The sequence below is a fragment of the Amphiura filiformis genome, chromosome 19 (genome assembly GCF_039555335.1).
Source record: "Amphiura filiformis chromosome 19, Afil_fr2py, whole genome shotgun sequence".
Lineage (NCBI taxonomy): Eukaryota > Metazoa > Echinodermata > Ophiuroidea > Amphilepidida > Amphiuridae > Amphiura > Amphiura filiformis.
Window position 1 is genome coordinate 50,422,777 of NC_092646.1, and position 14,156 is coordinate 50,436,932.

A 14,156-nucleotide genomic window follows, 5' to 3' on the forward strand; every position below is an offset into this window, starting at 1 on the left:
AGTTAATATTCATATATTGTTTCATACATATGATGCTTCAGGTTTTACACAAAATATTTCATTGAAAACCCTACTTTAATGAAGTAGGCCTACGCGTAATACGTGTCCCGTACATATACACAATCAATGCATGAGTGGTTCGCATTTTTTCGAACGTTTGCTCTGATTGGTTCCAGCTATCTAAGAGTATAATTATGAAGACCTAATTAGTACTTACAGTGTGCAAGTCACCCCTGCTTTTTGGTTACAGGTGCCAGATGTACCATCAAAACTGCATTCGTTCAAACTCTGTTCTTGACCTGTACACTGTACATTTGACATCCAATGGGTTACTGGCGGGTCTACTGGTACAGAAAAAGCCGCCCAATCTGTCAATGAGGCTACCATAGAATTGCCAAAAATCTGACGACAAACTACTTTTGCATCATTTTCATCCCAGTTGTTAGCACACACTGCACCCCAGGCCCAATCAAAATTGCTTTCGCGAAAAACGCCTACTTCCACTGTGAACTCCAAATTCGCTGTCACAACCTCCGGTGCAGCATAGTCATATGCAGAATCATGATAAACTATGCGGACTGAAAGAGGTGCAAAATAAGACTTGTAAGATATCTAAGTTACATGTCGGTCTCAGAGTTACTAGTGTTGAAAAAAACCCGTACCCACCTCCTATGAAAAAATGGTACCCAGAATGGCACCCTAATTTTTTGAACACTGACCACACCCTAAATAACCAAATTCAAGTTGAATTTTGCTTTTAACAAGCATATTGCACATTTTCATTCACAACATAGGCCTATTTATAGTAATTCAGGGTTAAATCTTGAACAGGCAAAAATGAATTTGGTAAAAATGACATGATGGACACTTGTCAAATCCTACATGTAGCTAACACCCTGACGGACCTCCCCTTTAATGTGTGTTGCTAATCTTCGAGTATCGAGTTTCGAGTTCGAGTATCGAGTTTCGAGTTGCAATTTTCGAGTATCGAGTTGCAATTGTCGAGTATCGAGTTGAAATCTTCGAGTATCGAGTTGCAATTTTCGAGTATCGAGTTGAAATCTTCGAGTATCGAGTTGCAATTTTCGAGTATCGAGTTGCAATTTTCGAGTATCGAGTTGAAATTTTCGAGTATCGAGTTGCAATTTTCGAGTATCGAGTTAAAATTTTCGAGTATCGAGTTAAATCTTCGAGTATCGAGTTGCAATTTTCGAGTATCGAGTTGAAATTTTCGAGTATCGAGTTGAAATTTTCGAGTATCGAGTTGAAATTTTCGAGTATCGAGTTGCAATTTTCGAGTATCGAGTTGAAATTTTCGAGTATCGAGTTGAAATCTTCGAGTATCGAGTTGCAATTTTCGAGTATCGAGTTGAAATTTTCGAGTATCGAGTTGAAATTTTCGAGTATCGAGTTGAAATTTTCGAGTATCGAGTTGCAATTTTCGAGTATCGAGTTGAAATTTTCGAGTATCGAGTTGAAATTTTCGAGTATCGAGTTGCAATTTTCGAGTATCGAGTTGAAATTTTCGAGTATCGAGTTGAAATTTTCGAGTATCGAGTTCAATTTTCGAGTATCGAGTTGCAATTTTAATTTTCAATCTGCTTTTGAAGTAGGCTATAGGATGTCCCCTCTCCGACATGAAGAGAAAGCACAAATGTTTAACCCTTCTCTATCCAATTTGTTATTACGTTCTCCACGGAATTCGTAAAAGCCCCGGTAAAAGCACACTAGTTGTTCATAAAAAGGGGTAGGCCTACTAGTGGATAGGTATTAACCTCGGGGGTATTACCCTCCCGAGTAGGCCTACATTGATACCAGAATGACTAAATTAGACTAGGGTTAACTTATATATAAACCGGGATATATACACGTTACCATTATATTAAGGGCTCGTGGATAACGAGAAAAAAGGTAAATCTGCATCAGAAAATTCAAACTAGAAAATCGTTCATTTTAGCATACTTCAAGTTTCAAACTCGAAAACCTGCAAAATGAGCCTACTTCGAGTTTTATACTCGAAAATCTGTAAAATGTTTAATTTTAGAGTTTCATTTATACCTATTATAATGAAAAGCAAACTACTTCACATCATATTAGATTAACCCTACTATAACGCAGGGGGTACCGTGGTATCCAACTCCCCTTACGGATGACTTTAACGTAACCCTAAAACGCTTTTATTTAGTTTTAGACCCATCTACTTTTTATATAGCTCGAAAATCGTTCATTTTGGCATACGTCGAGTTTCAAACTCGAAAACCTTTAACGTGAGCCTACTTCGAGTTTTAAATTCGAGAATCTGCAAAATTTTAAATGTTCGAGTTTCATTCATACCTCATACCTATCATAATGTAAGGTAAACTAAATTTACTTCAGATCATTAGATTAACCATATAGTCCAACGAAGGGGTGGTATCGTGGTATCCAGCCCGGGATCCAACACCCCAACAGATAAGTTTACCGTAACCCAAAACGCTTTTATTTAAGCTTTAGCACACATTTCTTTTGTGCATGCGCATGTGCGAAAAATGTATCATTTGTAACAGGAAAGTTTAACTCGAACTTCGTTCATTTGAGCGCATTTCGAGTTACAAACTCGAAAACCTGCAAAATGAGCGTTCTTCGAGTTAAAAATTCGAAAACCTGCAAAATGATTAATATTCGAGTCTCGTCCATATTTACTATATATGAAAGGCAAAATACTTCAGATCAATCTAGATTAACATTTGGCCTAATAATATGTGTTTACCACTTTGATTAAGGGCCGCATGTGCGAAAAGTGTATCATTTGTAACAGGAAAGTTAAACTCGAACTTCGTTCATTTGAGCGCATTTCGAGTAACAAACTCGAAAACCTGCACAATGAGCGTACTTCGAGTTAAAAACTCAAAAACCTGCAAAATATCCAATATTCGAGTGAAATCCATATTTACTGTATATGAAAGGCAAAATACTTCAGATCAATTTAGATTAACCTTTGGCCTAAATAATATGTGTTTACCACTTTGATTAAGGGCCGCATGTGCGACAAATGCATCATTTGCAACAGAAAAGTTTAACTCGAACTTCGTTCAATTGAGCGCATTTCGAGTAACAAACTCGAAAACCTGCAGAAAGAGCGTACTTCGAGTTAAAAACTCAAAAACCTGCAAAATAACCAATATTCGAGTGAAATCCATATTAACTATATATGAAAGGCAAAATACTTCAGATCAATTTAGATTAACCTTTGGCCTAAATAATATGTGTTTACCACTTTGATTAAGGGCCGCATGTGCGACAAATGCATCATTTGCAACAGAAAAGTTTAACTCGAACTTCGTTCATTTGAGCGCATTTCGAGTAACAAACTCGAAAACCTGCAAAATGAGCGTACTTCGAGTTAAAAACTCGAAAACCTGCAAAATGATCAATATTCGAGTGAAATCCAAAGGCAAAATACTTCAGATCAATCTAGATCAACCTTTGGCCTAATAAAATGTGTTTACCACTTTGATTAAGGGTCGCATGTGCGACAAATGCATCATTTGCAACAGAAAAGTTTAACTCGAACTTCGTTCATTTGAGCGCATTTCGAGTAACAAACTCGAAAACCTGCAAAATGAGCGTACTTCGAGTTAAAAACTCGAAAGCCTGCAAAATGATCAATATTCGAGTGAAATCCATATTTACTATATATGAAAGGCAAAATACTTCAGATCAATCTAGATCAACCTTTGGCCTAATAAAATGTGTTTACCACTTTGATTAAGGGTCGCATGTGCGACAAATGCATCATTTGCAACAGAAAAGTTTAACTCGAACTTCGTTCATTTGAGCGCATTTCGAGTAACAAACTCGAAAACCTGCAAAATGAGCGTACTTCGAGTTAAAAACTCGAAAACCTGCAAAATGATCAATATTCGAGTGAAATCCATATTTACTATATATGAAAGGCAAAATACTTCAGATCAATCTAGATCAACCTTTGGCCTAATAATATGTGTCTACCACTTTGATTAAAGGTGCCTGACATGATATTTTGGAAAATAAATTTGGCTAAAAATCTCAGATATGGTCAGTTTCCATATAAATGATCAATCTTTGGTGAAAAACCGAAAACTTTATATTTCGTTTTGAAGAAATAAGAGAAAACAATGCTTTTGTTATTTATTGTTTTATTTAGCGTGGTTACAAGATTTGTTAATTATTTTCGACCTTTTCATTAATTTCTTCTAAAATACATGGAATATGCGCACCAAATTTCACCACATAACTCAGAAAAATATAGCGCAACTTTTGGTACCAAAATCACCCTAGGTTTGGAAAAAATTGAGGGGATGATGTTGTGAATCATGTCAGGCACCTTTAAGGGCCGCATGTGCGAAAAATGTATCATTTGCAACAGGAAAGTTAAACTCGAACTTCGTTCATTTGAGCGCATTTCGAGTAACAAACTCGAAAACTTGCAAAATGAGCGTACTTCGAGTTAAAAACTCGAAAACCTGCAAAATGATCAATATTCGAGTGAAATCCATATTTACTATATATGAAAGGCAAAATACTTCAGATCAATCTAGATCAACCTTTGGCCTAATAAAATGTGTTTACCACTTTGATTAAGGGTCGCATGTGCGACAAATGCATCATTTGCAACAGAAAAGTTTAACTCGAACTTCGTTCATTTGAGCGCATTTCGAGTAACAAACTCGAAAACCTGCAAAAAGAGCGTAGTTCGAGTTAGAAACTCGAAAACCTACAAAATGATCAATATTCGAGTGAAATCCATATTTACTATATATGAAAGGCAAAATACTTCAGATCAATCTAGATTAACCTTTGGCCTAATAATATGTGTTTACCACTTTGATTAAGGGCCGCATGTGCGACAAATGCATCATTTGCAACAGAAAAGTTTAACTCGAAGTACGCTCATTTTGCAGGTTTTCGAGTTTGTTACTCGAAATGCGCTCAAATGAACGAAGTTCGAGTTAAACTTTTCTGTTGCAAATGATGCATTTAAATCGCACATGCGGCCCTTAATCAAAGTGGTAAACACATATTATTTAGGCCAAAGGTTAATCTAAATTGATCTGAAGTATTTTGCCTTTCATATATAGTAAATATACCCCGAGGTTAATACCTATCCACTAGTAGGCCTACCCCTTTTATGAACAACTAGTGTGCTTTTACCGGGGCTTTTACGAATTGGAGAACGTAATAACAAATTGGATAGAGAAGGGTTAAACATTTGTGCTTTCTCTTCATGTCGGAGAGGGACATCCTATAGCCTACTTCAAAAGCAGATTGAAAATTAAAATTGCAACTCGATACTCGAAAATTGAACTCGATACTCGAAGATTTCAACTCGATACTCGAAAATTGCAACTCGATACTCGAAGATTTCAACTCGATACTCGACAATTGCAACTCGATACTCGAAGATTTCAACTCGATACTCGACAATTGCAACTCGATACTCGACAATTTCAACTCGATACTCGAAAATTTCAACTCGATACTCGAAAATTTCAACTCGATACTCGAAAATTTCAACTCGATACTCGAAAATTTCAACTCGATACTCGAAAATTTCAACTCGATACTCGAAAATTGCAACTCGATACTCGAAAATTGCAACTCGATACTCGAAGATTTCAACTCGATACTCGAAAATTTCAACTCGATACTCGAAAATTTCAACTCGATACTCGAAAATTGCAACTCGATACTCGAAAATGTCAACTCGATACTCGAAAATTTCAACTCGATACTCGTTTCCATATAAATGATCAATCTTTGGTGAAAAACCGAAAACTTTATATTTCGTTTTGAAGAAATAAGAGAAAACAATGCTTTTGTTATTTATTGTTTTATTTAGCGTGGTTACAAGATTTGTTAATTATTTTCGACCTTTTCATTAATTTCTTCTAAAATACATGGAATATGCGCACCAAATTTCACCACATAACTCAGAAAAATATAGCGCAACTTTTGGTACCAAAATCACCCTAGGTTTGGAAAAAATTGAGGGATGATGTTGTGAATCATGTCAGGCACCTTTAAGGGCCGCATGTGCGAAAAATGTATCATTTGCAACAGGAAAGTTAAACTCGAACTTCGTTCATTTGAGCGCATTTCGAGTAACAAACTCGAAAACTTGCAAAATGAGCGTACTTCGAGTTAAAAACTCGAAAACCTGCAAAATGATCAATATTCGAGTGAAATCCATATTTACTATATATGAAAGGCAAAATACTTCAGATCAATCTAGATCAACCTTTGGCCTAATAAAATGTGTTTACCACTTTGATTAAGGGTCGCATGTGCGACAAATGCATCATTTGCAACAGAAAAGTTTAACTCGAACTTCGTTCATTTGAGCGCATTTCGAGTAACAAACTCGAAAACCTGCAAAACGAGCGTAGTTCGAGTTAGAAACTCGAAAACCTACAAAATGATCAATATTCGAGTGAAATCCATATTTACTATATATGAAAGGCAAAATACTTCAGATCAATCTAGATTAACCTTTGGCCTAATAATATGTGTTTACCACTTTGATTAAGGGCCGCATGTGCGACAAATGCATCATTTGCAACAGAAAAGTTTAACTCGAACTTCGTTCATTTGAGTTTTTAACTCGAAGTACGCTCATTTTGCAGGTTTTCGAGTTTGTTACTCGAAATGCGCTCAAATGAACGAAGTTCGAGTTAAACTTTTCTGTTGCAAATGATGCATTTGTCGCACATGCGGCCCTTAATCAAAGTGGTAAACACATATTATTTAGGCCAAAGGTTAATCTAAATTGATCTGAAGTATTTTGCCTTTCATATATAGTAAATATACCCCCGAGGTTAATACCTATCCACTAGTAGGCCTACCCCTTTTTATGAACAACTAGTGTGCTTTTACCGGGGCTTTTACGAATTGGAGAACGTAATAACAAATTGGATAGAGAAGGGTTAAACATTTGTGCTTTCTCTTCATGTCGGAGAGGGACATCCTATAGCCTACTTCAAAAGCAGATTGAAAATTAAAATTGCAACTCGATACTCGAAAATTGAACTCGATACTCGAAGATTTCAACTCGATACTCGAAAATTGCAACTCGATACTCGAAGATTTCAACTCGATACTCGACAATTGCAACTCGATACTCGAAGATTTCAACTCGATACTCGACAATTGCAACTCGATACTCGACAATTTCAACTCGATACTCGAAAATTTCAACTCGATACTCGAAAATTTCAACTCGATACTCGAAAATTTCAACTCGATACTCGAAAATTTCAACTCGATACTCGAAAATTTCAACTCGATACTCGAAAATTGCAACTCGATACTCGAAAATTGCAACTCGATACTCGAAGATTTCAACTCGATACTCGAAAATTTCAACTCGATACTCGAAAATTTCAACTCGATACTCGAAAATTGCAACTCGATACTCGAAAATGTCAACTCGATACTCGAAAATTTCAACTCGATACTCGAAAATTGCAACTCGATACTCGAAAATTGCAACTCGATACTCGAAGTTTTCAACTCGATACTCGAAGATTTCAACTCGATACTCGAAAATTTCAACTCGATACTCGAAAATTGCAACTCGATACTCGAAAATTGCAACTCGATACTCGAAGATTTCAACTCGATACTCGAAAATTCAACTCAACTCGATACTCGAACTCGAAAATTTCAACTCGATACTCGAAAATTTCAACTCGATACTCGAAAATTGCAACACGATACTCGAAAATTGCAACTCGATACTCGAAGATTTCAACTCGATACTCGAAAATTGCAACTCGATACTCGAAGATTTCAACTCGATACTCGACAATTGCAACTCGATACTCGAAAATTGCAACTCGAAACTCGATACTCGAACTCGAAACTCGATACTCGAAGATTAGCAACACACCCCTTTAATCAGCAGGCGTACATGTGGCTCCGGATTAAAAAAAAAAGTACTCCATGTACTCTAGCTCTATAGCTCTGATTTTCAACCTTCTTCGCACACGGCTACGATATATTATGCATTTAAAATATGTCATTTTTTCACGAGTCCAGTGGTTAAGATTCGAAACCTACCGAAAAAATTAGGATCGAGCATCAGCATGGTGAAGGGTGCCTCTGTGGTGGTGGTGGTGGGTGCCTCTGTGGTGGTGGTGGTGGTGGTGGTTGGTGCCTGTGGTGGTGGTGGTGGTGGTGGGTGCCTCTGTGGTTGGTGCTTCTGTGGTGGTGGTTGCCTCAGTGGTGGTTTCCTCATCAGTGCTTCCCCTATTGTGTCCAAAACCGCCTGTCCCACTATAATGCCAACCGCTGCGGACCTCGCAGATCAAGACAAGAACAAGACCAAGCAAAAAAGCCTTGCGCATGTTGAATGCGTCCATCTATTATTCAAAGGAAAATTATCCACACAATGATCACAGAAACTGTGAAATTGGATACAAATGGGATACATTGGCAGCACCAGAAGTCTTTTGTTTAACTCTTTTCACGCGGGTGTCGACTGCAGACGACAAGTTTCAATTTTTTTTTTTTTTTTTATTTTTTTCAGAAATTTAAATTTTCATGACCATATTTGGAATCAGTATGAAAAATGCATTAAAATGAGTACAAGCATGCCTAGTATTGATCCAGTAGTTTTTAAGATAGCTCTTGATATTTTGAGAAAATATTTCAAAACCTGAACTGTTTCCGTTGAAGCGCATGGCTAGCATGCAGAGCATTAAAGGATGGCAAGAGGAGGGGGGTCAAAATAATACTCATACCATTGAGTTTATATGCTTTTCTATTGGGTTGACCCATAATTTTCATGTCAAAAAAGGGGGGCTGACATTTTCGAGGTTTGTAAAAGGGGGGGGCGAAAAAATGTCGCGATAAATCTTTTTTGCATCAGGTCCCCCTTACAAGTGTTTGTGAACGGCCCCTTAGGCATAACAAACTATTGCTTAATCAGTGGCGTTACATGCGAACAAAATTATGGGTCGGTCGTCTTTTGTTGTTGATGTTGTTGCTATTTAATATTATAAAACGTTCGTGTTTCTAAAGGTATTAATGTTTCGGCTGTGGTTTAAATGATATGTTACAAAATGTGCACAATTAGTAAAGGCCTATGAAATGTCCACACAAAATGTTGCTATGGAATTTTCTAGATTTGGCATTCAAGGGGGGGTGGTGACCCTATGACGCTACGCCACTGGTGGTGTTTACCTGATGCGTTGGACAACCACAATATAGACAAAAATAAATAAATAAATAAATAAATAAATAAATAAATAAATAAATAAATAAATAAATAAATAAATAAATAAATAAATAAATAAATAAATAAATAAAACAAAACAAAGACACAAAAAAAGAACCACCACCACCATCAATAAGATAATCCACAATGCTTGTGTGATAATCTTTTTTACAATACAATTTTTTACAATACACTTCTAGAAAAAGAAATTTATATGAATGAATATAAACTGCGATTTAAAAAAAAATGTAAATTACGTTAAAAGATACGCTTAAATCCATAATGTACAATTTCCGTCCAATTTTAATTTTGTTATTATTTACCAAAAATGCTGAAATATTATTAGTAATAAAATAGTAAATATTCTCATTCATCCAGTGGTATCAAACGCAACGTTGCAAGATGTAAATGTAAGATCTATTAAGGGGGTACTACACCCCTGCCCAATTTTTTGCTTATTTTTGCATATTTCTCAAAAATTATAGCGCATTGGTGACAAGTAAGATATGTATATTATAGGGGCAAGGACTACAACTACTGCACTGGAAATTTTATTTCAGCACAGACAATAGTTGTGGTGTTACAGTCAAAAATGAGGGAACACCAATGTTTGATCAATAAATCAATAACTACTTGCCTTGAGTTGCTGAATTTTCAGTGCAGTAGTTGTAGTCCTTGCCCCTATAATATACATATCTTACTTGTCACCAATGCACTATCATTTTTGAGAAAAAAGCAAAATAGGCACAAAATTGGCCAGGGGTGTAGTACCCCCTTAAACGATTTAATTTAAAACTTTGTGATTATTAGTAATACCTGTCAGGAAGGGTTTCTGTTCATTTTATGCCGAAATAACGAGGATAAGTGAAAGAAACATCACTGGCTATATCGAACGTTTTACGTAGAGTTCTATTGGAAATTGATGTCCAAAATTGAGCTACAAACACAACGAACGTGGCTGTTTCCATTTAGTATAATGACTGAAATATACTGCATGAGCATCTTATATCGTTAAAGAGTTTGGTCGCGAACATGAATTTAGAAGTTGACATAAAAATAATAATAAATGTATTGCATAGTACAATCCCAGAGTAGAAGTTTCTTTTCTTGCTTTACCTGACTCAGTGACATGCCCTTACAACGAATTGAGCTGATTGCACTTCGTCGTCATTGACCAATTCAAAATATGACAAAAATGATTGAAATTTATATAAAAAAATTTTGAATTGAGTAATGGTAGGCCTATATTGGGATTCCTGAATTGAGAGTCACGCGTCATCTACATAAATTGATTAATTAATCAACAACATTGAAGTGCAGAAAAAATTCATGTTTAATAGGCCAAAAGTATCAAAAGACTGATCATGATATCATATTATAGTTATAATAACATATAGTTGAATTATAGTTGAATTTGTTTTACTTTTCTTGACACCCCGGCATACTCTAATAAGGAATCTTTGAGTATTATAAATTATGACCAGAAAAAGACCAGGTTGATTTTGATTAAAATACTTGCTCAGAAGTATACTGGCCGTACAATTGAAATTATCATGATTAATAGTACTAGTAGGTGAGGAAATATGGACAACGCCTTGTGAGTTGATGTGAAGCCATTAGTACCCCGTTTGTAGTTTTGGATTTGTAACTATTCAATTATTTCAGTACACTTTCTTTCGCATTCATGGTTAGTCAAATAATAAACCATATTAATTCATATCCGATTTCTTTCAGATCCAAAAATTAACCAAATAAATACAAATTGAAAACTAAATTCAATAACGATGATGGTGATGATGATAATAATAACGATAATAATAATACTAATAATAAGCATAACAATAATAATAAGAATAACACTAATATTTATCATAACAACAATAATAATAATAACACTGATAATAATAATAATAATAACACTAATAATACTAATAATACCACTAATAATAATAATAATAATAATAATAATAATAATAATAATAATAATAATAATTATAATAACTTTGTTTGACAAACAAGATGATATTATTTTCTCACTTTGTATCTTTTAATTATAATTTATAGCAAGTTATGTGGGTGACAAAATACATCATCAAACTTGGTTACGATTTATCTATAAAATTATAGTTTTCTATAGAAGCAAATTATAGGACAAAGAAATCAAATAAGTTACTTACCATGTTATACGTTCTAACTTCAACGTCGACAGGAATGTGAAAAGTTCTGATTTCCGTTCAGTAGGCGAATACTTCAGAGCATCTGCTTGTTAACGTGTTGTTTGTAGGACCGTACACAGGAGTTGTAAAACATCGAGGAAACAACTCTGAGTTAATAGGCTCGTGCTGTATGTTGGACCCAGAGCCCGGGAGGAGGCGGTGCTCATCGTTAACGCCCAGCTAAATTTGCATAATTACATGCCCTGCAAAAATACAATATTTTAAACAAAAATTCCTGGGCCATATGGAAGAACAGGGGAATACTTAAATTTTCCCCTGAATATGGACCCAGTACAAAGAAGAAATAATCAAACAAACAAACAAACAAACAAACGAAATTGTTCAATAACCTGATTACTTGCCACGTGTGTATTTACGATCTGTAGGGAGAGAGGGAATTCAACAATGGGTGCAATTCGATACGAAATGCAGACCGCAATAGAATTAACGGGCAGTGGTTCGAGAACGCGTTGTGTACAAAGTATTACCGTATAGGGCATCCAATGGAGCAACTGCACCATTTATCTAAGCTTTTAAATGTGCACCTTATTTGGGATGTTGGATCCGAGCTAACGGATGTCAGCTATTGGTTTGATTTGTTTAGGCTATACAAGGGTGAACCTACGGTACTTTTATTCTTTTGCAGTCGGTATCAGTATTATAGGCCCTACCCGTAGATTCAATGATTGTGGTCGTTGTTGACTTCTCCAAGGCAAAAAAGTAAAGGCTGTGAAATGCTAATTGCACAATAGGTAGTAAATTACACAATAGACACAAAATCGCATATAGGCAGTAAATTGTAAATTGTACATGTAAAAATAAAGCAATAATAAAAGGCCCAACCCAAAATAAAAAGTCGAAAAACGGGGCCGAGAAAACTGTGTGCGAAACGTTGTTTTCCGTGCCTAATAAAAACAATAAAATACAACAACAATTGTAACCTTCTTTACCAAAATCATTACTTCAAATGTATTATTCAATTATATTATTAATTTGAGTTTTTCAGAAACAAAATAGGAATATTTTGTCAATCAATCAAGTCGACGTGTCATCATTAGCACCACGAGTATGATCAGCCAAAGTCGATAGAGGCCGTCAGCCTTTCGCCATCTTGTGGGTACAAATGATCTGTGTGTTCATGCGTCGGACACTACGCGCAGCGCGCAGCTTGCCACGCAGCTGTTATCGCGCCTCAACGCGGTGATTTTGCTGCTCACTCATGGAGATCAAACGACCATTACAGCGTGTACCCACAAGATGGCGGCATATGACGTCACGCTGACGGCCTCTATTAAGCCAAATGAGACAGATGTCCATAAAACTAATAACGAGATTTGATACGACATGTTCAAGGGGAATGAGTCGGATGTCGCTAATATTGTTTTTGAGATATTAGCAAAAACAGTGTTCAAATTCTTTTGTTTTATACTGTTTTTAGCCATTGATAAATTGCTCGTAACTCGGTAACCAGATGTCGGATTTTGATGGGGTTTGCATCTAACTGTAGCATTTGTAAACTCTCAGAAAATGATGGAAAAAACTTCTGATGGAAAATTGCCGACATGTGACTCATTCCCCTTGATCATGTCACCGTCTGATAATGGTACAATTGCTTTTGTATTTTATTGTTTTCAGAAAAATGAAAACTATCATATATTTTTGTATCTTTCTTGGGATTTTTGATAATTTCTTGACCGATTCAACGAATCGGGTCTTAGATCCGACACCTAAAGGATGCAACTATTGACTGTTGGATCTACTTATGACTTATCTTGATTTATTTAGGCTATATAACCAGGGGTGAGCATGATAGTCCGAATAATCAGTCCCAGAACAAAATATTCATTTACTGACATGGTCATAAAATAAGCACGTCTAACCTCTATGAAAGACGGTTCACTACGTCTACTATACATAGTATACTATGGTAGTGAACCGTCTTTCATAGAGGTAAGACGTGCTTATTTTACTCTGAGCTTTGTTTGCTACTGAGTTCTATTTGAACTTGCCTACAGTTTTCGACTTGAATTTTATTTTTATTTTTATATATATATTTTTAAACTACAGTTACAGTATGTAGTTTTCGTTCTTTGCTATTATATTTTGTTGTCTGTCCCTGAAGAAGGGTTGTATTTTTGTTAACTTTGTCTACCATCCCTGTGGTTTTGGATTTTTTCTAATGCAGACGTAACAGTGCATGTACACCATTCGGGTTTACATACTGCATTAGTTTTTTTTTCTTACCTAGCTGGGGGGTTTTCAACCCCCCGACCTAGGTACTGTTTTGCTATCCGATTCTTCTTTCTTTCTTCTTCTGGCAACAAACTTTAAAATGCTTCTCCTCCTACATGTTCCACCCTAAAATTACGTAACTTGCATATATGTATCGGCTATATCCAATGCCCATAGTGTCTAAACAGAATTGGGGTCAAAAGGTCATTAAAGGGCATTTCTGGTATTTAACCAAATATCTTCAAAATGCTTCTTCTGTCACATATATATTATATAGTACAATGATGTCATTTGCATATATGCATCGGCTATACCACACGCCTATAACTTGTATACGGAATTGGGGTCAAAGGTCATTAAGGGGGGGTAAAATCTTACAATTGCATTATCTGGACATATGTAATGGGTATGGCGCTCAAACTCGATGAAAACAGATCTCATGACCAGGGGAACATTTTGCAGGGGTCAGG

The 14,156-nt window shown here is 35.8% G+C and overlaps 1 protein-coding gene across 1 annotated transcript; it reads right to left on the reverse strand.

The window, feature by feature from the left end:
• Positions 1–213: 213 nt before the first annotated feature.
• On the reverse strand, positions 214–8,376 carry LOC140140631 (lysyl oxidase homolog 2A-like). The gene is made up of 2 exons (XM_072162387.1): positions 8,080–8,376; positions 214–578 (listed from the first exon to the last, which is right to left on the reverse strand). The coding sequence occupies exons 1-2, from the start codon at positions 8,255–8,257 to the stop codon at positions 214–216; spliced, it is 543 nt and encodes a 180-aa protein (XP_072018488.1). The 5' UTR covers positions 8,258–8,376.
• Positions 8,377–14,156: the final 5,780 nt, after the last annotated feature.

What these genes read in the sequence shown, in the direction of transcription:
- LOC140140631 (XM_072162387.1), bottom strand. Translation starts at nt 8,257, where the DNA reads ATGAGGAAACCACCACTGAGGCAACCACCACCACAGAAGCACCAACCA. An exon ending in GCTCGATCCTAATTTTTTCG is followed by an intron (nt 579 to 8,079) that starts GTAGGTTTCGAA and finishes CACCTCTTTCAG; the next exon opens with TCCGCATAGTTTATCATGAT.